General features: G+C 53.6%; 2 protein-coding genes and 1 long non-coding RNA gene across 10 annotated transcripts in view; 2 read left to right on the top strand and 1 right to left on the bottom strand.

The window, feature by feature from the left end:
- The first annotated feature begins 1,523 nt into the window (after positions 1-1,523).
- C31H12orf43 (chromosome 31 C12orf43 homolog) lies at positions 1,524-13,803 on the top strand. Of its 4 annotated transcripts, XM_064481205.1 has the most exons (9): positions 1,524-1,674; positions 1,913-2,057; positions 2,209-2,282; positions 3,316-3,333; positions 3,660-3,702; positions 3,882-3,980; positions 6,252-6,325; positions 6,872-6,962; positions 7,466-13,803. In XM_064481205.1, exons 1-9 carry the CDS (start codon positions 1,554-1,556, stop codon positions 7,818-7,820), a joined length of 1,020 nt encoding a protein of 339 aa, XP_064337275.1. In that variant the 5' UTR covers positions 1,524-1,553; the 3' UTR covers positions 7,821-13,803. The 4 variants fall into 4 exon arrangements, with proteins under 4 accessions (XP_064337275.1, XP_010993551.1, XP_010993552.1 ...); XM_064481206.1 differs by lacking the exon at positions 1,913-2,057 and having other exon boundaries at positions 1,528-1,674; XM_010995249.3 differs by lacking the exons at positions 1,913-2,057; positions 2,209-2,282.
- On the bottom strand, positions 9,432-24,939 carry HNF1A (HNF1 homeobox A). 2 transcript variants are annotated; one of them, XM_031442769.2, is made up of 11 exons: positions 24,157-24,743; positions 17,542-17,741; positions 15,809-15,995; positions 15,182-15,423; positions 14,221-14,372; positions 13,885-14,086; positions 13,028-13,219; positions 11,777-11,898; positions 11,549-11,693; positions 11,335-11,396; positions 9,432-10,089 (listed from the first exon to the last, which is right to left on the bottom strand). In XM_031442769.2, the coding sequence occupies exons 1-11, from the start codon at positions 24,483-24,485 to the stop codon at positions 9,901-9,903; spliced, it is 2,022 nt and encodes a 673-aa protein (XP_031298629.1). In that variant the 5' UTR covers positions 24,486-24,743; the 3' UTR covers positions 9,432-9,900. The 2 variants fall into 2 exon arrangements, with proteins under 2 accessions (XP_031298629.1, XP_031298631.1); XM_031442771.2 differs by lacking the exon at positions 11,335-11,396 and having other exon boundaries at positions 24,157-24,939.
- Positions 22,328-25,124, top strand: part of LOC116150000 (uncharacterized) — an 18,341-nt gene continuing 15,544 nt past the window's right edge. For 3 of the 4 annotated variants that reach the window (XR_010378591.1, XR_010378588.1, XR_010378589.1), the window contains exons 1-2: positions 22,328-22,675; positions 24,162-24,377. This is a non-coding gene — a long non-coding RNA (uncharacterized LOC116150000). Of the gene's footprint in view, positions 22,676-24,045; positions 24,378-25,124 lie in introns of all 4 variants that reach the window. The other variant, XR_010378590.1, reaches the window with a different exon arrangement.

Here is a 25,124-nt window from a genome sequence, read left to right as displayed (position 1 = left end):
TGGGGAAACTGAGATGAAGACAGGCAAAGTCTGGGAGAGCGAGGATGACGCAGTGTTAAAAATCTGCTCAATTCCTAAAACACACACACAAACAGTACCTAATGCTCCAAGGACTTAAGGAAAGTAATAGCATCTTTATTGTCAAAGGACATCATGTGATTAGGTTTACTCCAATCAACCCATAAAAATTTCCTTTTTTCCCTTCCCCTTTTGCCCTGTTTTCTAATGGACTACTCACCATAAGGGTTAAAAAAAAAAAAGATACTTCATAATTGGTTCTCAATAGTCTTTGGGCACTTTATCAATAATAATCTGTTTCCCACCTCTTTTTGCCTTCCGGGGCAGAAAGAGTGCCACTTTTCCTTGGGGTAGACAGGGTAGCCCACATCTTTGTATCCCTCATAACACCCAGTATAGCCCACGTTCTAGACAGTGGGCCGATTCTTGTTTCATAAAATGATGAACAAGTCTCTTTCATAATAGAAAATCTGAAGCCAGAGAGTTTATTTTAAAAATGATTTTTACACAACTTCAAATATAAAATAAAAAGAAAAGCATTACGAAGACAAAAGTGATTTCGTTCATCTTTCACAGTGGAGTATCTTAATTTTGGAGATTCTAATGTGTTGGTATTGGGTGGATCTTAGGAGTCAGTATTTAAAAGTTTCCCAGATGTTTCCCGTGTGCAGGCAGAGTGAAGTCTTGATGTTAGAAAACCGCAGAATGTTTCCCAAACCAAACCGTGCATCAGAATCACCTAGGAGAGTGCCTCTCAAACATTAATGTGCACACAAATCACCTGGAGGTCCTGTGTAAAGGCAAGTTCTGATTCAGTAGTTCTGGGCTGATGCCAAGATTCTGCATCTGTAGCAAGCTCCCATGAGTTTCCAATGCTGCTGGTTCACAGACTGTATCAAATAGTCAACGCCCTAGAATATTGGAGGAAATACAGATTCCTGAGTCCCACCACTTGGAGACTCTGATTCAGTTAGTTTTAGTGAGACTCAACAATGTGCGTTTTAATGAGTTCCCTGAAGTTCTTCCGATGCCCAGATGGATTTCGGAATTACTGGAATAAATGGAAATATTGAAAGTGCCCTGGATCAAAACCTGCAAACCAATCCTGGCTCTGTCATTAACCCCCTGCGTGACCTTAGGCGATTCCTTCCCCTGAGTAGGTCTCATTTTCCTCATCAAGAAAAGGATGCATAAAAATATAACACACATGATTACAAAGAAAACAAATGATCCTGAAATTCAGTTGTCATTAATAGTAAAAAGTCACATTTGGGATATTACTATGTATGAGTCTTCATCCATGCATTAAATAAGAGATTAAATCATGCATTAAATAAGAGATTAAGTCGATCTCTTAGGCCCTCCTAGCTCTCACGTTTGAGGAAACCTCCAAGACCTTTTGCGACCAATGGCGGCCTGAGGCTGAGAACTACAATCCCCACAATGCCTTGCGCTTTTCCGCTGTCTTGTAGGATCGTGGAGGCGCTCCCCACAATCCTTTGCGGTGGTTCAAGGTGGCGGCGCCCAATGGCACCATGAGCGATATGGAAAGCAGCAGCAGCAGCGACGCGGAGGAGGTGGAACGATGTCGCGAGGCGGCGATGCCGGCCTGGGGCTTGGAGCAGCGCCCGAGGGGGCCGGTGAAGCCAACAGCCGGTAGGGGACTGTGTTCAGGGAGTCTGGCCGAAGGGCGTAGGATCTTACCCTGCGGCCTAAGAGGATGGATGGTGAGGAGGGAGTCACCGGGATTCCACTTCTTTCCCCGAGAAGGCTCCAGGGTTGGGAGGTCTTTAATCCACTGATGAGGAACTGGTCGTCCAAACCCTCAGACGCCTTTAATTTTAGGGCAATGTACACTTTTGACTCCTTTTTGCAACATTTATTTTACACCAAGGCACTATGCCGAGAGCTGGAGATAAGATAAAAAGAAGCAGACCATGTACTCCGGTAGCTTACAAATCCAGGGAGAGAATGGACATGCAAACGAAGTGTCCGAAACAACATAAAACTTCATTATGTCCTCAGACTCACCCTGGAAGGTCAGTAATCTATCCCTATTTTATAGATTAGAAAAAACAAAGGCTTGGGGAGGTAACATGACTTGTCCAAGGTCGTCAGTAGAGGAGCCAGGGCTCAGCTGAACTCTTGTCATCTGGGGCCTGGGATCTGACTGCTTCTGTTCCGTGACAGAACCTCACATCCACTGGTCTGTGGTCGTGACAGAAGAAATCCTCTTCTTCCTGTGATCACTCAAGAAGGACCAGGTCTTTAAAGACCGTGTATCCCAGGCTTCCAAATTCCTCAAGTCCAGGAGCATCGGGCACTTCACATCCTGCATTGTGCTCCAGAGCCGGCGACACAGACCACAGCGTCAGCTGTGTCCCCTGGAGTGTTTGATGCGCTGTGGCCCTGCTTTGGGTCGAATTACCAAGTGTCCATTTGGCTCAGTTGGCCTCTTAAAAACACAAGCACATTTTGTCCCAGGATTCACAAAGCTCAGAGCCATCTTTCACTCATCTCCCACACTGTCTGTCTAGACCATCAGCAAAATCCCATTGATCCATCTTCAAAATACTCACATCCCGAGTCCTGCCACTTCTCACCATCTCAGTTACTACAGCAGTCTTCCGCCTGCTTCCGCCCTTGTCCCTCTGCAGTCTGGCTCCTCACAGCAGCCCCAGAGATTCTGTAAAATCCTGAATGCATGTGTGTCCCTCCTCAGTGCGCAGCCTTCCTGTGGCCCCTCACCTCCCTCAAGGCCCAAGTCATCACGTGGTCTGGCCCCTACAAGTTCTCCGTTTCTGCTGTTACCCCTGCTCCCTGGGCTTCAGCCCCACTGGCCTCATTGCTGGTTCTGAAACACACCAGACAGGCCCCTGCCTCAGGGCCTTTGCAGCTGCTCTTCCCTCTGCCTGCAAGACTCTCCTGGATAGCCATGGTCTCCAATCTCTGCTCACGTGTCACCTGTCAGTGAAGCTGTCTGCCCACTTTTATAAAGTGATCCCCAACCAGCACTCCTTACCTCCCTCCCCTGCTTTGTGTGTTTTCCCTGTACCTATTATCTAATTTTGTGTTTTAATTGTGTGTGTTTTTTGTCATCTGTTTCCACCAACTAGAATGTCAGCTCCATGAGGGCTGGGATCTTCATCTAAGTTGTTCAGCAGCTGGAACACCAGCCGGGTAATATTAGACCTTCAGTGTTTGGTTGAGCAGGTGACCGCCAGGCCAGGCATCCCCATTGTCTTAGCTTGAAAAATGTGATCAGCATAACTGAGTCCCCTTCTCTCTCCTCCACAGCACTCAGCACACAGCCAGGTACGTACTAGGTACTCAATAAATACTGAAATCAAATGATCCTTAGACTTGCCTGTTCAACATGGTGGCTAAGAGCAGGGCTCTAGGGCCAGACAGCCTGGGTCCTCAACTCTGTCGCTTACTAGCTGTTTGACTCTGGCTCAGCTCTTTTACATCTCCTTGCCTCAGTTTCCTCTTCTGCAAAATGGGGATAATTGTGACCCCTCCCCCGTGAGGTTGTTAGGAAGATTCAGTGAGTTACGCATGTAAATCACATAAAATACAGCACTTGACAATTGTTACTGTCATTTCCTCTATAAATGCCTCAGCGTTCTGTTTCTCCACAGGTGCTGCGAATACTCAGTTGCCAACCACCCAGCCGAGCTTCAGGTACCATGCATTGTGGGTTCAAATTTCATGTATTTGTTCACTGATGTTGCTCCCCTGCTGTGTGGCTGAGGCTGGGTGAGACCCTGCGATGTCAGAGTAAACCAGACATACATTGTCCCTGCCCTCACGGGGACAGCTTCTAAGCTTGCAGGAAGTGAGCCTTTTTGTGTGTGTTGTAGGCACAAGGCGAATGAGCACGAACAAGATGGCAACGAGCTTCAGACCACCCCCGAATTCCGAGCCCACGTAGCTAAGAAGCTGGGAGCCCTGCTGGACAGGTAACCAGAAGCTTCTGTTCTCTTCTCCCACCCTCAATCAATACACACAGTAATGGCTCCTGTGGGCTGGCATCCGTCACCTCACTGCTTTCATAATCACCCTGCCACATAGGGTCTGTCCAAATGTAGAAATAGAGGCTCCCCTCTGAGTAGAAGCACTTGCTTGAAGTCATAGGAAGGAAGGAGCAGAGTGGCTTTGACTCTGAAGGCCATGCTCTTAACCACTGCGCCCGGCCACCAGCAGAGTAAAAGGGGAGCCCGAGATGAGCGAGCTCCTTCCCACCGCAAGAGGGCAAGGGACCGACAGAATTACTGCTTCTTGGGTGCTTTGTGTATGCCAGGCACTGAGAGAACACAATCTGTAAAGATCCAGGCCAGCGTTCCTAAAGTGGGGGCCAAGGAACGCGAGTCTGGAGCGTGGCTCTCGACAGAAGGGGTCCAGCAACAAAGAGGCTGGGAAACGCTGCACTCTGTGTGCCCCCCGTGCCCTGGAGATTTGGATTCCTTGTAGAATAGTCAAGGCTCTGAGAAGCCCTGCTGTAGAGACCTGTGTGACTTTGTGTAGCTCAGCGTCTTCCAGAGTCATGTGGCCACAGTGCCTCTGTTCTACGGAGGACCCATAGCGGGGCATGGGGCACGTTTCAGGACAGGCTGGTCTAGACCCGTTTCCGATGGACAGAGGCCTAGCAGGATTTAAAAGGAAGATGAGGACATCCAGGCCACAGTCTTTCAATTTGAAATAGCCATCTAAAAGGACAAATGAACCTCCCAGAGTGCACAGTGGCTGCTCCTCTGATACAGAACGGTGGGCCAGGCCTCAGCAGGCTGCACCCCACATTAGTGCTCGTCCCCTGACCCGAGAGTGTGCTGAACGTGTTGAGGAAGGACAGTTGGCATTTTAGCCCATGGGAGCGGTTTTTCTCCACCTGGCATTGCAGTGACCTACATCGGCCGTTTCCCCAGGTAGAAATCCAGCAGGATGCTAGTTACACATGGTAACTAGAATATTCCCTGCAGCATTTCCGTATTTCTCTCTAAAGAAATGGTGCTCCAGTTGGTCCTGTGTTACATCAGGGTTTCTCAGCCTTGGCACTATGGACATTTGGGACTGGAGCTTTCTGGGTTGTGGGGCCATACTGTGCACTGCAGGATGGTCAGCAGCATTCCTGGCCTCTACCCACTAGACCCTAGTGGCATTCCCCCTCATCTTTTGTGACAACCAGATATATCTGTAGACATAGCCTGATGTCCCTTATGGACCAACCTTGAACCACTGCTAGATGCTCAGGTCAGAGTCAGCGCCTGGTTGGCATCATCTCCAGTTTTATGTGAGGGGTCCTGTGAGGCTCATTTTTTATTTCTACAATGGTAATCGTCTTCATCATTGTCATAGCTGCCGTTTACCGAGCACCTGCTTACAAGCCAGGCTCTGTGCTGAGTGCCTCATATCCCCTATCTCATTTCATCCTTGTGACAGCTGTAAGAGGCAGGGACTGTGACCATTCCCAGTGTACAGATGGGTAACAGAGACTCAGAGAGATGAAGTCCCTTGTTAAGTGACAAAATCAGGATTCAAAACCCAGGTCTGACGTATGAAAAAGCTCCATGGATTGTAGCAAAGTTGGTTTCCTAGTTGTGATGATGGACGCTAGTCACGCCCAGTATTACCACAGGGAGAAACTGGGTGACAAGTATGTGGGATCTTCCTCTATGTTATTTCTTGGCACTGCATCATGTCAGTATGCAGTTATCTCAAGCTTTTTAAAAATTTAAAAATTAAAAACAAAAACCAAATAAAACAGGTTTGCCCTGCTCTAGGCACCAACCTCAGAACAATTTTTTCTAGATTAGTCATATTTCCTTCTTCCTGCTTGCTGCCAGGAAGCTCAGAACGCAGTGTGTGCCCTCTGTCTAGCAAGTGTATGGGACTTCCTGACCACACTCCTGGTTCATTCTGTCCCTTGTGCTCTTATTTTCTCTTTGCCTCATTTAAAATCGCACTCTTCTGTTGGACTGAATATTTTCAAAACTTCTTCAGCACTTTCTGGAATCAAGTAGGGTTTAAACAAATGAGGCACTGCAGTGGGAGCTAGCAAGGGCTGTAAGCATGAGCGTCTTTATCGGGCCAGTATGCTCTCTCCTTTTGCACTTAACATCACATTACCCTGTCCCCTCCACTTAAAAAAAAAAAGGTTTAATTAAAGTTTTTTTTTTCCTTGTCACCCCAGATCACATCCTAAATCAACCATCTCCTCTTTCTTCTTCCCTTAGCTCCATTACCATCTCAGAAGTAGTGAAGGAGCCAAGAAAGGCTGAAGTACAGAGAGTCACCCCAGAGGATGATGGTGAGCAGTTATACTATTAATAACAGCTCTCGTCTATTAAGCACCTGCTGTGAGTCTGGAGCCGGGAATACAGTTTTGTATGCAACCTTCTTTCATCCCTGCAGCCCCTGTCTGCGGCTGGTATTGTGCTGACACTGTTTACAGGGGGAGCTGTGAGGGAGGCTGGGGCTCCAAGAAATGCAGGCACTTGCCTGAGGTGACCTCGTCTGTCTGGCCCTGAGCAGGAGCGCCTCACCAGTGCACACTACAGACATCCTGCTGGGGTCTCTGTCCCATGCCCGAGTCATCTGCCACTTGGGAAACTGCCTGAGGCAGGAGGCTCAACTGCTGCCTTCCAGATGCCTCAGAGGGCGTGCTGACCTGATTTGGCAGCTGGCCTCCTCTCAAGCACCCCGTCCTCTCGCTCCAGCAGGCAATAAGCGTGCCCCTCATCCTGTGAGGCACCATTCCCTGTGGACTGGGAGCTCCTTGAGGGCAGAGGCAGGGCAGCTGAGGCACCCGGGGAGGGGGCCCCTGGGATGCTGACTCCGCCCCTTTGGATTTCAGGCTTCCGGCTTTTCTTCACATCCATCCCCGGAGGCCCTGAGAAGGAGGCCACCCCCAAGCCCCAACAGAAACGGTTGCCTTCCAGCTCCAGGTGAGACAGCACACCCTTTCCTCAAGTGCCCTCGCTTTGGCCTTGTTCTGTCTTGGCCAGTTCTGCACCCCACCGCCTGCCTCCCCCGAATAGTCTAGCCGACTCTGGTCAGGTCCAGAAGGACCCTGTCAGGCAGCTGGAGAAATAGTGCATCAGTGGGAGGGGGAGAATTTCCACTGGGAGTTGGCTTTGGATATTTGCTGCTTCTTGAGCACCCATCTTGGCCAGACACCTCACTCCCAGGACATCCCTGGGAGCCCTGGGCTCTGTTAAGATCCTCATTTTATAGATGAAGACACTGAGGGTCAGAGAGCTTAAGTCACTTAAAGAGGCCACACAGCTGGGAAACAGAGAAGCCAGTACTGGAACCCAGGTCTACCTTACTGAGCTCCCTGACTGCTGCCCTCTCTGTGGCCTTTCTGGTGGCTTTGACTGAGGCAGCAAGAGACAGCCTTGGGGCCCCATCCCGACTCCAGCTGACCCTGCCTGCCCTCCCCTTGCAGCAGTGACGATGGCGGCGAGGAGTTGCAGCGGTGCCGGGAGGCGGCTGTGTCAGCCTCCGACATTCTGCAGGAGTCTGCCATCCACGGCCCTGTCAACGTGGAGGAAAAGGTGAAGAAGAAGAAAAAGAAGTTGAAAAAGAAAGCCAAGAAGGAGGCCAGCACCGACATCGTCACCGCCACCACCACCACAAGCAAGGCCGCCGTCAGGAAGCAGGAACAGGAGTCCGCTGAGCTCAACGGAGACCAGGCGCCACTTGGAACCAAAAAGAAGAAAAGGAAGAAAAAGGCAAAGAGGGCCAGTGAGGCCTCCCCATTCCCACCAGCAAGGAGTGCAACAGCTGTGCCTGCAAACTGAGCCCAGCCCGACTAGGGGCGCCCACTGGGGACAAGGTATTTCCACGCCCTGCCTCCCTCTCCCAGTTCAAGGACTTGGCTGGCAAGTCCAGACTCTGCCCATGACTGGGGCTTGCCCCAGGGCCAGGGCAAAGGCGTAGCTGTAGGGCCAGAAGCCTGAGCTGAGCCCTGCCCTTCCGGGCTCCCACTGGGGCTGGGGCCGGCCTGTGGTACCAGAGCATTCCATGGCCTCGGGAAGCAAGAGGAGCCTCCAGTTACCCAAGCTGATGGCCAAGTGGTAGAGCTTCCACCTCCCCAGTCCTGTCTGAGGAGAGCAAGGCAGGGGAGACCTTTTCCTTCTCCTCCACCTCCTCCACCTGATGTGGGAGACAATCTGAAGAAGACAGGGGAGGGGGACCCCGAGATGCAGAGGCCTGGAAGGAGTTTTGTGCTTCTCCCGCCAAACAACACAGACTTGATATAACATTGCCTGAAAAAGAAGGAGAGAGATTTCCCCCTCCCCCGGTTTTCCAGAATCCCCTTTCTCCACATGGGTGAATACGCCACACACAGTCTTGTCTGTGAGCCAACCAGATTATGGAAAATAAATTGTCAAGGAACCTAGCATGTAACAGAGTGATTTGGGTGCTGCCTCCCTGTCAGTGCTAAATCTTGATGAGCCATTTTAAGTAAGCATCACACGGGTGGGGTCTTCCTGCCTACATCCCTAGGAGTGTTCCTGCACCCCAGCTTCAAGGAAGTGTCACAGCGCTTGTGGACTGGGATTCATGGACCAGAGTATTCTGCAGGAAGGAGCAGACGTGCAAGGTGAAGGTGAAGTTCTGGCTTCATCACCTTGCCTTGGAGATTCAGCAGAGCAAGAAAGACAGGTGGGCTGTGAGAGTGGGTGTGCTAGACTCAAGCCACCAGGTCCCTCTGCTCCCCTCTGCCTGCCCATCCCACTCTGGGCAACGTGTGGACACACAAGAAGTTTCTGCTACGTTCCTCATTTGCTTTACTAAAAGTTAAATAAATGTACAGGCTCGCCCTTAGCCGGCTGCAAGCTGCAGGGGTGCCAGCTCTCCCCCTGCACCAGGATGGAGGCGGTCCACGAGGGCCAGGTTGTCTGCAGCAGCCCTGGGATGATGAGGGCACATGAGCCCTGGGTTTTCACGGCTGCCTTGTCCCTCAGGGCCTCAGGTTCCGGGGGTGCTGTGAATGCGTGGACCTCTCCCCATCGCCTCAGCCAGCCAGGCTCCAGGCTTCCAGGTGGCAGCCTCTCCGCCAGTCTTGCCTCTCCTCCCTCTGGGCACCTCAGCTCTGCCAGCTGCTCCTGCCTTACTGCCTCCTGAGCTCAGCAGCTTCTCCTCCAAACCAAGGAAGGGTCTGCTGCCCCAGGACCTCGACTTCACACCAGGCTCAGAGTCACGAGGCTCCCATAGGAATGAAAATGACGTCTAGCCCTGAGGGGGGGCTTTCCAGCAGCAGCAGGATGCCAGGCTGGCGTCAGAAGGCTTGATGCTCGGGGGGGACGTATGTCCAAGAAAATTGGAGGTCACAGGGGCAGGGAGAGGGATGGCTCAGGACGAGGGAAGCTGGTGAGGCCTGCGTGCCCTGGGCCCCTGGCACAGAGTAGCCACTCAGACGATGCTGATGTGAGTTGGGGACAGGGGTGGGTCCAAATGGGGGTTCACAGCAGGAAGAGAGGCTGGGCATAGGTGACAGAATAGGGCCATGTTGATCCATGACCTCTGTCCCTTGTGTCCTGAGAAGTGTGGCTGGCAATTTCCTTCAGGATACCAGGGCTTTCCACAGGCCCAGCCTTGGGGTACCAGAGTCCAAAGGCTGCCCCCTTTCTATTCCAAGTCATAAGATGTACCCTGAGTGGCAGGGATAGTCCCTCCCATGTCGCACTGGGAACAAACTGCTTCCCAGCTCTCTACAGTCCCCTCTTGTGCACTGAAGCAGCCTTCTTTGGGTTGGGGCACCTCAGAATCCCCATCTTTGATGCTGGCAGAGCAGGGTGGGGACCAAGGCACCGTTTTCCAGGGGAGAGCAGCAGCCCCGTGACAGCGGAAGTTTTGCAGGCTCAGATGTCCTCGTCACCCCTCAAGCAGGCTGTGGAGGCTCCAGGGCCCAGTCCATGGGAGGCAGTTGCCATGGTTACTGGGAAGAAGAGGCCATCTGCGTGGAGATGAAGGTCTCGATGACGCTGTGGTTGGACGGCAGCAGGTGGCTGTGGCCGTTGGTGGAGTCGGAGCTCTGGTACAGCACCAGGCTGCTGGAGGACACTGCAGAGGCAGGTGAAGCTGTTGGATTGCACACCAAGGCCAGCCTGACCCCTCCGGACCCACAGGGTGCTCAGGATGGGAACATGGGGCCTCGCCTCCTCCTGAGTCTTAGCAGGTAACCAGAACCCCAAAGTCAAACCTCTACCCTCAGGCCTTGTTAACCCCCAGCCAGGTTCCAGGGCCTCCCAGGAAATGGCCTCAGCACGTTTTAGTGGAAACATCAGAAAAGCCTTGGTGAGACAGTGGTGGTTAGTTTTATGCGTCACCTTGGCTGGTGTTTGGTACCTAGTCACTTAGCCAAATGCCAATCCAAGTGTTGCTGTGAAGGGTTTTGTAGACGTGGTTACCACTTGCGTCAGTTGATGTTAAGCAAAGGGTATTTCCCTCAATAATGTATCTGGGCCTTGTCCAAGCAGTTCAAGGCCTTAAGAGCAAAAGCTAAGGTTTCCCAGAGAAGGAATTCTGCCTCAGGACTGTAGTATTAACTCCTGCCCTGCCCTGCAGCTTTCAGACTTGCCAGTCGTGTGAGCCATTTCCTTCAATACATGTATGAATGTGTGTGTGTGTGTGTGTGTGTGTGTGTGTGTGTGTGTGTGTGTGTGTGTGTGTGTGTGTGTGTGTGTGTGTGTACATGTTCTTATTGGTTCTGCGTCTCAGGAGAACCTGACTGATTCAGACGGTTGAGAGAATGAGCTTTGAGTTTGAACCTGGATTCAAGTCCCGGCCCCATTACCTAGTAGCTGTCGGGGGCACAGCCAAGCCCCTCTCCTTGAGTGCTTTCTCATCCGTAGAATGGGGATGATGACACACACCTCAAGGGCAGAGCGTGGAGCCTGGGCCGTGGAGCCCTCGGTGACTGTCCCTGCAGCCACTAGGGCTGGATGCAAGGCCTGAGGCTCACAGGGGAGTAACTTGCCCAGAGTGACACTCAGCAAGCAGCCGCTCCAGGCCTCAGAGCCTGGCAGCCTGATTCCAGAGTGCCTGCTCTTCACCGTGACATGGGGGCTGCAGACTCGGGGCGTCAGGGTGGAAAGGCACGGGTTGGGTGGGACGTGGTGGGCTGGAGAGCCCACACTCTGATTGCTACGTGGGAGCATGAGTCCTTCCGATTTTCCAAGAGAAGTCAGAAACCTGTGAAAACTCTTAATTTTTAACCGTTGGCAAGGAGTTCAAAAAATGCTAAGCCCTGAGCCAAGGTAGCACATCCCTGAGTCACTTCTGGCCCACAGCCAGCCCAGTTCTCACCTCATGATTGCCCTTTACTGCCTCTTCCGGTTCTTTTTCCTCGACTGAGTGAATAGATGTTCCTGTGAGATAGGCCCGTTTCCTGTGGTTTCCTGTCCGCCCGGGCTCACTTTGGGGGAGTGCAGGTGCCCCTCCATTTACACCCGTCTGCTGCCCACAGCTTCCTCCCCAGCTGTGGAAGCAGCAAGGAAGGGGGCAGGGAAAGGCCGCTCACCGGTGGGGCTGGCACTGAGCCGATGGGTGGGCTGCAGGTGCTGGATGCCAGCAGGGTCCTGGCTTGGGATGTGGATGGTGGTGGCCTGAGATGCCGGCGTGTGAAGCCCGGACTCGCTGGAAGCCTCAGCATCTGAGGTAAAGACCTGGAGGAACAGCGGCCTCCTGAGCCCCCAGGGTGTGTGCTGGGGCTGGGCCCAGGAGGGGCCGAGGCAGGTCAGGGCCTTACCTGCTTGGTGGGTGTGAGGCTGGCCAGGGCACTCAGGTTGGTGGTGTCGGTGATGAGCATGGTCTGCGGAAGCAGGCCTGTGTGGGTGTACTGGGCCACCTCTGGCTTGTGGCTGTAGAGGGCTGGCCAGAAGGGAGAAGAGAGGAGGATGCAGACATGGCACCTGGGCTGGGCTGGGCTGGACCCCTCCCCGGAGGGCCTCAAGGCAGGGGAGGGGGACTCGGGGATAAGGGGAGCGTGAGCCTGGTGAACACCCAGTGGGATGTTGGGGACTCAGGGCTAATTTCCAAAACTGGGAGCTCCAGATGGAGGGGTTGGATGTTCTCCCCAGCTACAGGGGCTGCTCCGCCTGTCTCAGTGATGAGGAGCCTGGGGGAGACCAGGAACCCAAACCCAGGTCCTCCCATCACCTGGAGACAACAGGGGTGAAAGGGACTGGGAGGCACAGATACTACTGTACCAAGTACCAGCCTTGGAGGGAAAGGCCGGTGCCTCTGTTAGGGGGTGAGGCGGGCAGCACATCTCTGCCTTGAGGACCCCTCGCCACAGTGTAACCCAGCCTTTCACCGGCAGTGCCCAGCCCCACAGCAGCAGACGCCAGCAGAAAAAGCAACATAAACTGCATATTCTCACGTGGACCCCGATAAAAACACAACTACCCATGTGCACACATAAATGATGCTCTTAGCCAGATACTCTTAGCCACAGATACTCAGGTCCATGATCCCTTGTTCATGATTCCAAATTCCAAAAAGGTCTGAAAGCCAACAGGTTTTTGTCAGGTTGGCACTAAAGTTCATTTGGTGGCAAAATCTGACCTGAACGCGGTGTGAGGCTATGTGAATCTTTATTAGCCTACTTCATGGAATTCTGCCTTTTGCTGCAGGAATCATGGTGTTTGATGACGGGGTGTTGCCCCAAACCCTGCTGGGAGCATTATGTATTTCATGCTGTGACCACCATGTTACCTTTCTAAAGGCTGAGCAACAGTGAACCCTGAAATACATACGGCCCCAAGGGCGCACATCCACTCCCACAAACCCACGTGCGCACACACATGGCCACGCACATTCACACAGTGAAACGTGTTCTGGCCCACAGACACTCGCCTGGGCCCCTGGAGAGCCCCCGTCAGAGAAGCGCTCGCACTTGTACCAGACAGACGCGCAGGCCACATCTGCTAAGCCGCCCCCTTCCCTTAAGCCAACCTCTCCCACCGCCTCCCCCAGCGTGGGGCCAGGGGACGCTCACCGTGGGGGCTCTGTAGCTGGGCCATGGTGGCCATGAAGGGGCTCTGGGCCACATGGCTCTGCACCGAGGGCATGAGTGGCTGCTGGTAGGACGGGTGCAGGGGCTGCGAGAACTGGACCGGTTGCAGGGTGGTCAGGCTGCTGCCCATGCTGTTGATGACCGGCACGCTCTGGGCCTGAGTGGAGGCCAGGCCTGGAGCGGGAGGGGCAGGAGTCAGCCAGGTCTGCCACCCCTGTGGCCTCCCCGGACCCAGCCCAGACCCACTGGGGGCACCCTCCCTCCTTCCTAGAGCCAGTGTGCTGGAGGAGGGACAAGGCAGTCAGGAAACACCCTTGCACTAGGAACTGTCACTAACCTACATGGCCCTGGCAAGCAACTCCCCTTCTCTGGGCAGGGGGTGTGTCAAACTAGATTCCCTGGAGGGATTCCACAGCAGTGCAAAGGCCCTGGGGTTAACTCTCTGTACCCCTCTCCTAGCAGCTCCCTATGTGTCATATATATTGAGCTTCTGCATGTTAATTCCCACAAATAAAAGTCTTCCTGGACTTTAAAAAAAAAAAAAAGAAACACCTACAACCTAGAAAACGTCAGTCCTCCTCACCGCTCTGTTTTCCCATAGCTGTTTACCTTCTAAGGCGCTCTGTGTATAATTTATGTATTACGCTTGCTGTCTGCCACCCCAGTTGGGCCTCTGAGATTTTGGTCTGTTTGGTTCCTGTGTGTATTGCTGATGGAGCACGGGGTGGGCACTCAATAAACACACAAATGAATGAGTCCTGGAGCTCTAACAGTTCCTGGATTCCATGGGAGCCCCATGAGCCCCTCTCCCAGGTGCTCTCCCACCCCCACCAGCTTACCAATGACCAGGGTGGAGGCGCCTGTGTTGGTGAACGTGGGGCCCAAGGAGGCCGGCTCACCAGGCCCGATGGCCATGACCCCGGGGAGTGAGGCCATAATGAGGTTCTGGGGCTGCTGGTTAAGGCCTGGGGATGTCTGGTCCAAGCTGTGCAGTGCTGTCAGAGTGCTGACAGGGGGCAGGGGGCCCCCAGCGGCTGAGACCTTGGAGGGGAAGCCGAACTGCGTCAGGCTGAGGCCACACCCTGCCTCCCTGGAGACTGCTCCAGAATCTCCCAGCCAAGGGGAGGTGGGGTTGGAAAGGTCTCCCCCACCATGGGGATGGGGGAGACACTCACCAGCTTGGCTTCTGTGCTCAGCAGACTGTGACTCGGCTCCAGGCCTGTGGGGGACACTTGGTGCAAGGGTGCAGACACTGTCACCAAGGGACCGCCACTGCTTGAGGGCACTTCTGCCCCCTCACTGGTTGCAGACTGTCCATAGCGCACACCTGCAGTGGAAGCAGTGTCCAGCCTCAGCACCCCACTTGCCTACCCGCCTCCAGGGCCCCCATCACTCCACACTGCATAGGTTTGCGAAGGCCCCTTGTCCCATCTCTCTTCATGCAGCCAGCGAACTTTGCTTGAGCGTCCACTTCCCACCAGGCCCTGTGCTGGCTGCCTCCAGGTCCTTGAACACAAGGGCCGTGTTTAATGAGCTCTGTGGCCCCCACTGCCTAGTGCTGTACCTGACTTGTAAGTGCTCCAAGTGCTTAAAGACAACTGAACCAAACTGAACAGAGGCTGATGAAACTGCAGCGAACTGAGTTGAGTAGAATTGGAATTAGTTGAATGAAACTGAAGCTAGTTGAATCAAACCTGAACTGAATTGAGCTTGATTGAGTTGAATTGAATTGAACTGAGCTCTACAAAATTAGCCAGCCAAATTTCCTTGAAATACATTTAGTTAAGCTGAATCGATTGGGAGTTGGACTGGATCAAACTGTACCAAATTTAAAGGAACCAAATTGGATTATAATGAATTGGATTGAATTGAACTGAAATGAATTGAGTTGATTTGATCTGGAATGAATTGAATTGAAATCAAGCAGAGTTGAGTCAATGGCATGAGTGGAGTTGAGTGGTCAGTGGAGTGGAGAGGAGACCAGAAAGTAATGCAGATGGAATGGAGTGGAGCCCTACTGAAGTGCTGAGAGGTTTGGGTGGCTGCTGCCACTAGGGTGGGGCCCCCCAACTCTCCCACCTACCCCCATATTCCCTCTGCCCACCGTCCTAATCCCCTTGCCCGCAAGGCACTCACCGTGGACCTTACTGGGGGAGAGGGCGGGTGGGGGCAGGCCGGGGGAGCTGTGGGCAGGGAGCGCGGGGCCCGGGCCTGGCCCGGGGGGCGGCCCACTGTATGTGTCCATGGCCAGCTTGTGCCGAAAGGCTTCTTCCTTGCGCCGATTGGCAAACCAGTTGTAGACACGCACCTCCGTGACAAGGTTGGAGCCCAGCCCCTGCGCCTGCGATGGTGACACCCCTCTTTGGATGCACTCCGCCCTGCAGGAATGACCATTCGTGAGCGTCCAGGGCGGGTGCAGAAGAACCCTCTCCTGGGGTCTGGGGAGGGTTCTCAGAAGTAGGGCACTACCTGAGTGTTTAGGTTCCAATCCCAGGCTGCTGTGTGACCTTGAGCAAGTGACTTAGCCTCTCTTAGTCTTTTCAATCATAAAGTGAGCACAGTACGCATAGGTTGTAGAAAGGATGAGTGAGACTAGCAGCCACTCAAAGGTTGCTCAGGGTGGTGGGGGAGTGGGTACCAGGAGGTTTTAGACACTGAGCGGGAGTTGAGAACTCCTGGGCCAACAGCAGCCATGTCCCTCAGGACCCAGAGCCTCCCACTTCCCAGCCTCTCCCCAGGCCTGCTGACCACAAGCCATACTACCTATTGCATTCCTCCACCAATGCCTCTCTCTCCTCCTTGCTGGGGTTCTTCTGCCTCTCGTAGGCCTGGAACAGGATCTGCTGGGATGCTGGGCCCCATTTGAAACGGTTTCTCCGTCCTTTCTTGGTTGGTAGCTCATCACCTGTGGGCTCTTCAATCAGCCCACCCTGCCCAGCGTGAGTGAACTCTGTAGGCACAGAAAGCCATGAGCAGGACGCTGGCCAATCACACCTTCCCACATCAGCTTACCTGACCATGCCCCTGATTCTTTCTCACCCCTAGGGTGCTGAGCCAAATGAGCTTACAGCTAGAACTTAGAAATATCTGATCCAGCAGTGACAAACACACAGCACACGCACCACCACTTCCTTAGCCTGTGTCCAAGGCAGACATCACTAATCAACCCCTGCACACTTTTTTGCTGAGCCACGATATCATCTCACAATCCTTCTCAACACAAGGCTCCAGGTAAGCATCAGCATTTGTTCGTGTTTGACACATATACCACTCCATTCTGCAGATGAAGAAACTGAGGCTCAGGGAGGTTAAGTATTTTTCCAGTGTCACACGATAGAGCAGAAACTTGAACCGTATCTCCTGAGCTTGATTCAGAGCTATTTTCAACATTCCAGACTTGAAAATCAAGCTTAAAGTGCAAGTATTAGCCAGGAGAGAAGAAACCCACTTTCTCAGTTGGTCCTTTGGTAAGGGGGTCAGTTAGCGGCAACTCCAAATAATAGAACAGCAAGCAATCCTTAGAAGAGTGAGAGGTGGGGGGAATATGTATACATACATAGTTAGTATATTCACACAATATCTCTGCAAGGATACATATGGGACTGAGAATGCCAGTGGCTGCTTTAGGAGAAGGACATCTAATTTTTATCGTAAAAATCTTTATTTTCTTCCAGTTTTAAGCACTTTTAAACCAAGTGTGTATTGCCTTAAAAAAAAACTGGATAATTAATAAAAGAAACATCGAAAGGATTTTTTTACACTTAGGCTTTAAAGTATGAAAGTGCACCTGGGATTTTGTGGGGTGTGAGGCTTGAGATGTAAAATCCACCCATTCCCGGAGTAATAATGTAGGAATAAAAAATTTAGAAATAAGGTTTTCCCAGGTTTGCAATGGAGGATTCCCTGAGCATACTCCTTGCCTCTGAGCCTTTACTCATGCTGTTCCTTCTGCCTGAGACACCCTTCCCTGCATCTTCATAGGTCAAAATTCAACTCACACTTTAAGACTTAATCAAAAGATCATACTTCTAGCGTGATTCTTCCTAATGCCCCCACCTTCCTGAGGAAGAAGAGATTATTCTCTCCTCCCCCACCAGCTCAAGGCTTGGAAATGCTATCTGTAGTGCTCTGCCCGCCCGGGCCAGCACATGGCGAGAAGTCCATAAACACTAGCTTTTGTGGTTGTTGTTATCACATTGTAATACGTGTCTCATCATATTAAAATGATATTTTTCTCCTACTTCCCCTCTACACAGGGAGCTCTTAGGAGGCAAGGACCCAGTTCTTCCCTCTTTGGATGCCCAAGACCAACCCTCCTCCCCTCCTGCAGAGTGCCTCGTGCAGAATAGGGGAATAAATGCTGGTTGCATCCTGCCGACTTCCTCTCAGTCTGCCCATCTGAGCCCCAGCTGGCGAGGCTCCCCACCCCGACCCTCGCGCTGCAGGGCGTCCCAGGCCCTGCCCAGAAGTCGGGGCTGCAGTCGGTCATTACTTACGCTGGGCCACCTCTCGCTGCTTGCGGACGTACCAGGTGTACAGGGCGGCTCGCTTCTGTGTCTTCATGGGGGTGCCCTTGTTGAGGTGCTGGGACAGGTGGGACTGGTTGAGGCCCGTGGTGTCGACCACCTCCCGCTGCGGGATGTTGTGCTGCTGCAGGTAGGACTTGACCATCTTCGCCACGCGCCACGGGTCCTCCCTGGGAGGAGGGCAAGGACAGGGCCTGCTCAGCCAGGGCTGGCGGTGCTGCGGGCCAGAAGCCCTGTCCACTCTGGGGGTGGGGATTGTGGGTGAAAGCAGGTGTGGAGCTGGCGGCCTGCACCCTGACTCAGGGACAAGGAGGTATGGACACTCGCGTCAGGACACAAGGACATGGGGACAGAGACCTGTAGACACATACACATGGCAGACATGAGATCACAGGCCCCAAACAATCCCACACAGACATGGGAACAGATAAAGACTTAGACAGACACATGGACACAGATGTCGACATGAACAGACTCCCACCAGAAGCTACACAAGCCAGATGGAGAGGGACCTCACCTCTGAGCCTCCTTTAAAGATCCTCCCCTCATTCTACCTAAAAAGGTTATTTGTGGGTGTGTCTTATCCACTGTGAGAGACTGTAAACACCTTGAGGGCAGGAACTGTCTGGTACTAAGCACCCAAAATAGGCCTGACATAGAGTATGCCCTTGATGAGTACATGAATGAATGAGTGTAGAGATGGATGGATGGATGGATGGATGGATGGATGACTTGGTAATGTGTTGATGGTGGATGAGAGGCTGGATGAATAGTCGGATTGGTAAAGGGCTGATGTTGGATGAGAGGATGGATGGTTGGATGGATAGATGGGGTGGCAGATGGTGGTTGGGTATATAGAGGACGGTTGGTTGGATGAGAGAGACCAACTGGAAAAGAGATTGGGTCTGAAAACAAGAAGAGAAACATGATTCTGCCACTTTACAGCCTGGGCCTCTGAGGCTAAGAGCACCTGTGTCGCTTGTATCTCTTGCCCAAGGTCACAGGACCAGCTCAGCAGAATCCCAAATAAAGGGATTCGGCTCTGAGTCAGCCTGTCATGTAAAAATCACACAGGTCAAAATGCCTCCTGAAAATCTTCACTGAACCCTGGACGGTGGTGTGACCAGTCTTTCCACAGCACGAGGCAGGTGGCCAGTCTCTCCAGAGTCCTAGGGGAAGGGGTTGTGGGCTGGCATTCAGAGGCCTTGTTGTTGAGCATGGAATCCCACTCTGCGAGCTGAAGTTCTCTCACTAGAGGGATTCAAGGGACCGAGGCCACCTGTGGTTCCTACTCCATATGGTCCTCTGCTCACTGTGGGGTAATGGAAGGGGTCAGGTTGCCTGTACGATATAAATTCTCCTCTCCCTCCCTCTCCTGCTCTGGCTCAACCCTCCTCTCTTCCCTTCCCCCTCTCCTGGGCTTCTGTTACAACTGTGTCAGGTACAACCATGCTGAAACAGGCAGAACCAGGATTTGAACCCAGGTCTGTGAGATCCCAGGGCCTGTGTTCCCACCACCCTGATGCAGCAGTTGGCTTCTAGACTGGGAGCCCTCCCACGCTGGCACGTGTGACAGATGGCGTGTGCAGGAGGCAATTCATCACCGTGTCACTTGCCACAGCCGAAGAGTGGAAACAACCTAAGTGTCCAGCAAAAGGATGCTGATTAACTAAATTGCGGTGCCTCCGTACAAGGCAGCTGTAAAAACCCACTGAGAAAGTTCTGGATAACCCCTGATGGAACAGTTTGTCTGTTTGTGTAAAATTTCAGGTGGGATGAGAAAAGATTTCCACATACTTGCTTAGGTTCGCATGAAATACCAGAAGGACACAGAGTGACCTGGAGACGCTGGCTGGGTGCCAGGGAGTGGGTGAGAGGTGAGAGGGACATTTTTCTGTTGCTCTTCTGTACTTAGTAAATTACATAATATAGTATACTACGTATACATATATAATGTTTTCAACTGAATTCTAAAAAACTGAACTAAAAGCAAAGAAGCTCCCTGGTGCTCTAAAGCCAACCCGCACTGCCTTCTCCCCGGCCCTTCCTTCTCTCCTTTCTCAAAGAACCAGCCTCGCCAGCCCCCTTGACAATGCCCTTCTGAGACAGGAGGCCACAGAGCCTTTCGTCGGCTTTGGCCCTCTGACTTCCTCCTTTTTTTAATTAGCGGTTCCTATCCAGGCAGGGAGGAAGGGAAGGTGGGGACAGAGACAGTTAAAATAATCAGCAGTCAGTCCAGCAAAGTCCCATTTGTATAAAAATGATAGCTGTGGGAATTCTGTTCTTGAGTATTTACGGTGAAGAGGTGGTCATTTAAATCTTAACAATAACCCTAGGAAGCAGGTACTGCTCGTACGCCCATTTCACAGGTGAGAAGATTGAGGCTCAGAAAGGTGAGCCCTTGTCCAAAATGACCTAGCTGGGACTTGGGAATATCTCACTTTGCCAAGACCCCCCTGGACCTCTCCCTGAGCTGCATCTCCCTGCTTTCAGGGGCTCCTAGGGGCCTCTGCTCCACCTCCCCGACTCTCCGAGTACCAGTCAGAGCTAGGAGGGAAGGGCAGGACAAAGTCCAGCCTTGTGCTCTGTGGCAAACATGTTTATCTGATTCTGGGGCTGGGCTGCCCGATGGCCTCCCCCCCCCCCCGCCCCAGAGGCAGTCATCACCCTCCTGAGTGCCCCTCCCTCCCTCTGTCTCTCTTCTCCAGAGAGAATGAGCCCGATCTTCCTCTCAACAGGGCCCCTCCTGGCTCAGACTAAAGACTTACTATCTGTCCTTGTCCATATGACCCCATATGAGTCTGTCTTTGTTTCTCTCCATCTCTCTTTTCTCCTTCTGTCTCTGTGTTTCTCTGTTTTCTGCTCTCTTCCTCCCACCCACCCCCAACCACACACACACACATACACACACACGCACACGCAGAGTCTCTACCAAGGGCGTGGCTCTTTTCAGTTTCCCCAACTCAGAACTAAGGGGCCAGGTCTCCAGGCATCTCCTGCTTTCACTCTAACGGATTTGAGAGTGAAACCAACCTGGGTTCAAATCCCACTGCTGCGACCTGGCACCTGATGTGCAGATGCCCCACATCTCTCCTATAACATGACGGTAAATCCATGCCTACCTCCCAGGGCCGTTGGGAGAACTGAATGAGTTTCTACTAGGATTGAAATGCTGAGGTCAGGGCCTGGCACACAGTAAGAGCTCAGTATTTGGAAAAATATTGTCATCATCATCAATACGATGTAGTCCTGGGAACTCCCAGCCCCACAGCTGAAGGAAGAGGGCCTGGGAGAGGTGAAAAGTCTGCCCACATCTCCCTCCTCCTGCCTCTGCCAGTCCTGGGGTCAACCAGAAGTTCAAGGCTTTGGGTCTTTTGCTCACTGGTCCCTGGGGTTTCAAGTGGGTCCAAGGTCACAGAGCTGGGAGACAAGCCTGAAGGGCCACTCGACTGGAGGGTGAGCTAAGTTCTCAGTGTGAATCCCAGCTCTGCCACTCAGTCTCCGGGTGGCCCTGGGAAGTTGCTTAACCTCTGTGTGCCTCAGTTTCCTCCACTGTGATATGAGGCTAATAATATTTCATAGGCTGTCAGGAGGAGAAAATAAGTTCAATGCATTCATAAGCCCTTCGTGTAAAATGAGACCACTAATAATAGCAATCATCTGTTGCACTTATGTGCTATTTAACCCTGTGGGTAAGCATTATTATCAGCTCCACCTGGCAGAGGTCCTAGGGCTCAGAAAAGTAAAATCACCTGCTGGAGCTAGAATGGGGCAGAGCTGGGATTTGAGCCCAGGCAGGCTGGTCTCAGTCAGGGGTGTCAGACTGACCCGCTAGCCACTGTCTTCCTGGGTCTCAGTGCCTTGGTGCTGCCTGATGGAGAGGATCAGAGACCCTCAAGGTTGAGGTGTGAGCTGCTCAGGGATGGAAGGACCTAGGAGGACACTCAGGAAGGAGCCTCCCTTAGCCAGAGCAGCAGACGTCCCCAGCGGCTCAGAGAAGCTTAGTCACTCATTCATTCCTGCTGCACGTCAGCTGCTGGGCTGATATCAGGGGTATAAGTGGTGAACAAGACCCTGCCCTGGAAAAACTTCTGTTCTCATGGCAGGAGCTAGAAAACAGACAGACAAATAAGGTAATGATAAGGGACAGGTGAAAATTAATGAAAGTCACGGAAGAGGGAGTGACTGGGGTGGAGCCTACCTTTATTTAGATGGGGTGGTCAGGGAGGACCTCCCTGAGGAGGTGATATTTGAGCAAAAAGGAGAAGGAATTGGCCCCGGGAAGATCTGGAAGAAGAATTCTAGGCAGAAGGCACAGTGCATGCAAAGGCCCTGAGGTGGGAATCAGCAAAGTCAGTGTAACTGAAAGGAAGTGAGGAAGGGAGAGAGGTCCCTCAGAAAGAGGTCAGGAAACCAAGGCTGGGAGTTTGAATTTTATTCATTGTTGAGGTGGGGAAACTGAGGCAGGAGGAGGAAGAGACATTAGCCCAAGGTCATACTTGGTCACACTTAGTTTGTGTGAGAAGTCCTGCCTCTTCACCATCCTTTCTAGCCCGCCTGGGCTTCATCAGGGGTCCCCTACCCTCTCTAGCCTGTGCCCTGGGACTCGAGGCCCCACTTTTTCCCTTCGGGGCGTTTTCAGATCCCTTTTGTTACCTGAACAATAAGTAACCCGGGTAGTTAGTTATAAACTCCGCAGGAACAAGGAGCTGGTTGATAATTTATAGCAACATCTCAAATTTAAATGGAAAGTAAATAGCATGCTGTTAGCATTAAAGAAAACCCAATCGGGGCGGGAGGGAAGCACTCCAGCCTTCTCTCAGCTTGGGGCGCCTCACTCTCTCCCCAGCCCCTTCTCCCAGCTGCCTGTGAGCCCCTCTCCCCTCCCGGCTTCTTGGCTCTGCTCTGCTTCTCCAGGCCTCTCTCTACCCACATCCTGTCTCTTCCTCCTTGCCTCCCCTCTCTCCCTCAGCTTCCAGGTCTCTGCTGGTCCCCAGGGAGCACTTTGACCCCTGTTCCCCGCTCAAGTGCTGTGGATCAAGCCTTCCCCTCCACCCACCATCCCACCAAAGGGGCTGCTGGTCAAGAGGCCCCACCCAGCCAGGTAAGGCCTTTGGCACCCCTTGCCCCCACTCCCCTGGAAAGCCCCCAATCCCATCTGGGGCCCTGAGCAAGTCTGGCCCAGCCCCACCCTGTCAGGGCTGCCCTTGCCCTGGGCCTGGCGATGCCTGACTCTTTGCCCCTCCCCTGCAGACAGAGGCCCTTTGCCCTCCTCTTCCTGCCAAGTCAGGGGGCCCTGGCTGCTCCCCTGCCCCCTGCCCAGGCCCTCATGAGGCCTGGCAGACCCTGAAGGCTCCCTGTGGCAGGGATCCAGCCACCCCCACACCCCAAGCTGGGATCAGGACCTTGGACAGAAAAGAGATGGTCTCTGGGACTCTTTCTCAGTCTCCCCAACCCACCCCCGGCCGGCCCCTGGCCCCCAGTCATGGAGGAAGAGGGCACCAAAGAGAGCGGGTGTGGAGTCCCAGTTGGGTGGCCTTCATCAAGCTACTTCCCCTCTCATTTCCCTCATCTGTGAAGCAGTTATTCATAGCTGCCTCCAGAGTTCATCTCAGTGTTGCCAGAAATCACACATGTGAAACTTCAGCACAGTGCCCACCCGGCTGTTAGGATGGAGGTTACAGAGCCTTAGGGGAGGGGCAGTGCTTGAAGCCCCCAGACCCCCTTCCCCTCACCTTTACCCTCCCCATCCCCCAGCCCGCTGGGTGGGAAGTTGGTTGGCTCAGGCCTCCCCAGGCCACCAGCCCTACAAGTTAATGATCACAGGCCTTATCAGAGCCTTTTGCCATGTATAAATTTATAAAAACAAAAGAGAAATAATAAAGCCTGTGGGTAATTAGTAACCAGGTCAACTCTGCTGAGGAGAGGGGAGGCATCAGGCTCAGACCCACCCAGCTCTCCGGGATATGGGGAGCCAGCCAGTGGGTGGGGGTACGGAGCGGGGAGGCCTCTAACTGCACCTGCTGGAGAGGTGGGGGGGCCTGAGGCTGTGCTGGAAAGGGGAGCAGCTCCTTCCTTGAGGCTCCATTTCCCTCAGGTAAGAAAGACTGGGCCCTCCTGGCCAAATGTTTGAGTTCCGGGGAGGCCAGGGAAGCCCCCGAAAGCCCAGTTCTCGCTCCCCAGTGGTGCACCTGGTGCTTGTCAGGGAAGGTAGGGCTCGGGGAGTGGAAATAGGGATGGTGGCTATAAACTCCCTCCGCCCTCTGGTTGTCCGGCCACTTGAATTGTGGACTCTCCCGCTTTGTCCCCATCTTGGAGCTCCCCGGGGGGATGGCCCCACTTCTGAAGTGCTGGGCTGAGAGCCTTGGCTCGTGGGGACTCAGAGGACCAGGTTGGGGGCTGGAGGCTCCAATCCCCGAGCCGGGACCACCCCCCCTCCAAGCTCCAATGGGCCCTGTCCCCCTTAACCAACAGCCAGAATGAAGGCCACAGCCATGGGACTCTGGACTGGGAAGGGCTGGTCAGGAGCCGAGGGTGGGCCCCTCCAGGCTCCTTGGGAGCTGGGGACAGGAGAGGGGTCCTTACTGCAGCAGGGTCTCCACCACGGCTTTCTGGTGGGCTGCCTCCTCCGGGCTGAGGTTCTCCAGCTCTTTGAGGATTGGCGGCGTGAAGTCTTCCCCATCGTCGTCCGTCTCGTCCTCGGAGCCCCTCGTCTCCCCGAGTCCGTTGGGAAGCTCGGCCAGCTCCCCTCGCCCACCACCGCCACAGGACTCCCCCTTGTCCAGGGGGCCATCTCCGGCCAGCAGGTAGGGCGCCGGCTCACCCAAGGCCTGGATCAGCGCCTCTTTGCTCAGGCCCGACTCGAGCAGGGCGGCCAGGAGCTCCGTCTGCAGTTGGCTCAGTTTAGAAACCATGGCTCTGCTAGCGCTGGGCCACGCGGCCCTGGGCCACCCAGCTGGCCGCCTCCCCAGCTGCGTGGGCCGGCTCCGTGCTGGCCGGCCAGCAGGCAGGCCCAAACCAGGCTCCTTGCACCCGCTGCCCCCCCAAACCCCACTAGCCAAGCCCTGTGGGCACCCCCAACCCCCAACCCTGGCCCCAGTGGCCAGTGAATCAGGGCCCCTGCCCGCTCTGTTTACATTGGAGCTGGGGAAATTCTCCAAGGTTCATATTTATCCGTGTGCTTAGAGAAGGGACTGAACTTTGGACTTCACCCTGCAAACTGCAGGCCTCATGGCAGCGCCGAGGGACGGGGAGCTGCGGCCTTCACTGGGAGTAGGCAGAGCAGAGGGTGGGGGAGGCGGCAGTGGGGGGCCCAGGGCAGCTGGGACGGACGGTGCTGAAACAGGGAGGTCTTCAGGTGACCAGCATGGGGTCCCACCCCACCAGGACCTCGTCGGGGATCAGGTTGAGGCAGGAGAGCAGAAACAGCGGGTTTCCCTTGGGAACAGAAGCAGCAGGGAGTTTTAGGCCATTGGGCCATCTCTCCTCAAGGGCAGGGCTGGGTCACATCCATTTGGGGAGCTGCCTTCCTGCCAGCCCCAACATCAGGCCTG

This window comes from Camelus dromedarius, chromosome 31, assembly GCF_036321535.1.
Source record: "Camelus dromedarius isolate mCamDro1 chromosome 31, mCamDro1.pat, whole genome shotgun sequence".
In the NCBI taxonomy this organism is placed as follows: Eukaryota; Metazoa; Chordata; class Mammalia; order Artiodactyla; family Camelidae; genus Camelus; species Camelus dromedarius.
Note: the sequence above shows the minus strand (reverse complement) of the source record. Positions and strands in the feature narration are given on the sequence as shown.

Coding starts and splice junctions, on each gene's coding strand:
- C31H12orf43 (XM_064481205.1), top strand. CDS start 1,554: ATGAGCGATATGGAAAGCAGCAGCAGCAGCGACGCGGAGGAGGTGGAA. Junction 3,703..3,881: donor ACCACCCAGCCGAGCTTCAG/GTACCATGCATT, acceptor TGTGTGTTGTAG/GCACAAGGCGAATGAGCACG. Junction 6,326..6,871: donor AGTCACCCCAGAGGATGATG/GTGAGCAGTTAT, acceptor TTTGGATTTCAG/GCTTCCGGCTTTTCTTCACA.
- HNF1A (XM_031442769.2), bottom strand. CDS start 24,485: ATGGTTTCTAAACTGAGCCAACTGCAGACGGAGCTCCTGGCCGCCCTG. Junction 13,220..13,884: donor CGCCTCCACCCTGGTCATTG/GTAAGCTGGTGG, acceptor CTCCCGCTCCAG/GCCTGGCCTCCACTCAGGCC. Junction 11,694..11,776: donor GCCTCACACCCACCAAGCAG/GTAAGGCCCTGA, acceptor CTGTTCCTCCAG/GTCTTTACCTCAGATGCTGA.